Source organism: Brassica oleracea, chromosome C3 (genome assembly GCF_000695525.1).
Source record: "Brassica oleracea var. oleracea cultivar TO1000 chromosome C3, BOL, whole genome shotgun sequence".
Classification (NCBI taxonomy): domain Eukaryota; kingdom Viridiplantae; phylum Streptophyta; class Magnoliopsida; order Brassicales; family Brassicaceae; genus Brassica; species Brassica oleracea.
In genome coordinates, this window is record NC_027750.1 from 58,106,639 (window position 1) to 58,108,242 (window position 1,604).

Here is a 1,604-nt window from a genome sequence, read left to right on the forward strand (position 1 = left end):
AATTCGGCCAAACAAATAGACGCGGAGCGACCTCGGCACGTCGCTGCGAGAGGTCGCTCCCGGGTCGTTTCTTCGCGAGCGACCTAACTGTGTCGCTCCGAAGACGTCGCTCCCGGGTCGTCTCCTCGCGAGCGACCTAGCTGTGTCGCTCCGGAAGGTCGCTCCAGGATGCTCGATTTTGGTATCTCCGGACGAGAGGACGCGAGCGACCTTGGTGTGTCGCTCCAACAGGTCGCTCTGAACATCGGGAGCGACTTCGGCACGTCGCTCTGGAAGGTCGCTCCAGGGTCAAATCTGTGTGTCTCCGGACGTGAAAACGCGAGCGACTTCGTGCGGTCGCTCTGGGAAAGTCGCTCCGGGATGTGGTGCACAACGACTTCATGTAGTCGCTCCGGGAAGTCGCTCTAGGCAGTGCTCGTCCAAAGATCACTCTAATCACCTCCTTTGAGTTCCAAATGCACTCAAATGTCTCCTGGAACTCCATGTGATACTCCAATACCTAATAGAGACATATGTATGCAAAATGCAACTTAGACATGGCTAAATCCTAATCTATATTATGAAAATGCACATGTATAAATGGATAAAACAATGTAAATATGCAAGATATCAATACCTGCAACCACTGAGATGTTGTTGTCCCTGTACCTCTCAACAAACAGATCGATTGTATCTTTGAAAGCTTTCGGATCCAACAGTACTGTTGTTATGTCTTGAAACATTATTCCTGCAATTTTCCTCCTTATTTATAACCCTTTATATTCTTTCTTACAACTCATAACAACATCCTCTAACAAAAAAATAGATTCGTGACAATAAGCTGTTAAGGTAACAGTACAACATCCCCTGAATTTCTCAAGAAAATAACCAAGAAAGCAGTTCAGACAAACAACATTTTCAACGAGACGAAACAGAGCATGTAACGACACGGATCTTTGTTTTGATTCCGTTGATACGAGGATCCTCTTCTTCTTTGTTTCCTGACATTGTCAACGAAAAACACTGAACGTAAATCCTCTGTTTTCTTAAGGGAGAGAGAAGGAGAAAAAGGTGAATAATTGTGAGCGACATAATTTTGTAATTTTCTATAAAAATAAGGATTAAATACTATGAAAGATTTTTTTGTCAAAAAAAAAAGCCAATGAGATTAAAAAAGGGGAATTGGGTGGTATAACCATCAAACAAATTATAATTCAATGGCTAACCAAAAAACCTACATCACCTCTACACTCTGCCTCTTATACATAATATTGCCATATTGCCCTCATATGCAACCGGTTGAAACCTGCGAGAAAAAATAAAGAAAAATTAATATAATAATAATACTCAAAAGTAACGTGTGGTCCTTGAAAATCACACATTCTCTCACATGTGCTTTATTTTGGTAACTTTACAGTAGGTTGAAATTCTTCTTCCCGGACTTTTTCTTGAATTGATTTCTTCTCACGAGAAGAACAATCAATTGTGGTAAAAAAGAGGCAACTATGAAGGCGTAGACGGTGAGAACACACACCAACTCTTTCATTTTTTCTCTCCTTCTCATAACTTAATGATTCTCACAATCATGATTTTTGTTTTCATATTGTTTTCGTTTTTAAATCTTG

The 1,604-nt window shown here is 41.0% G+C and overlaps 1 protein-coding gene across 1 annotated transcript in view; it reads right to left on the bottom strand.

Moving 5' to 3' along the window:
* LOC106333384 (adenine phosphoribosyltransferase 3-like) overlaps positions 1–1,045 on the bottom strand; it is a 15,042-nt gene extending 13,997 nt beyond the window's left edge. The window contains exons 1-2 of the mRNA XM_013771837.1: positions 908–1,045; positions 617–738 (exon numbers count right to left, since the gene is read on the bottom strand). Coding sequence (XP_013627291.1) covers positions 617–738; positions 908–987 — 202 coding nt within the window. The 5' untranslated portion in view covers positions 988–1,045. The remainder of the gene's footprint in view (positions 1–616; positions 739–907) is intronic.
* Between the last annotated feature and the right edge of the window lie 559 nt (positions 1,046–1,604).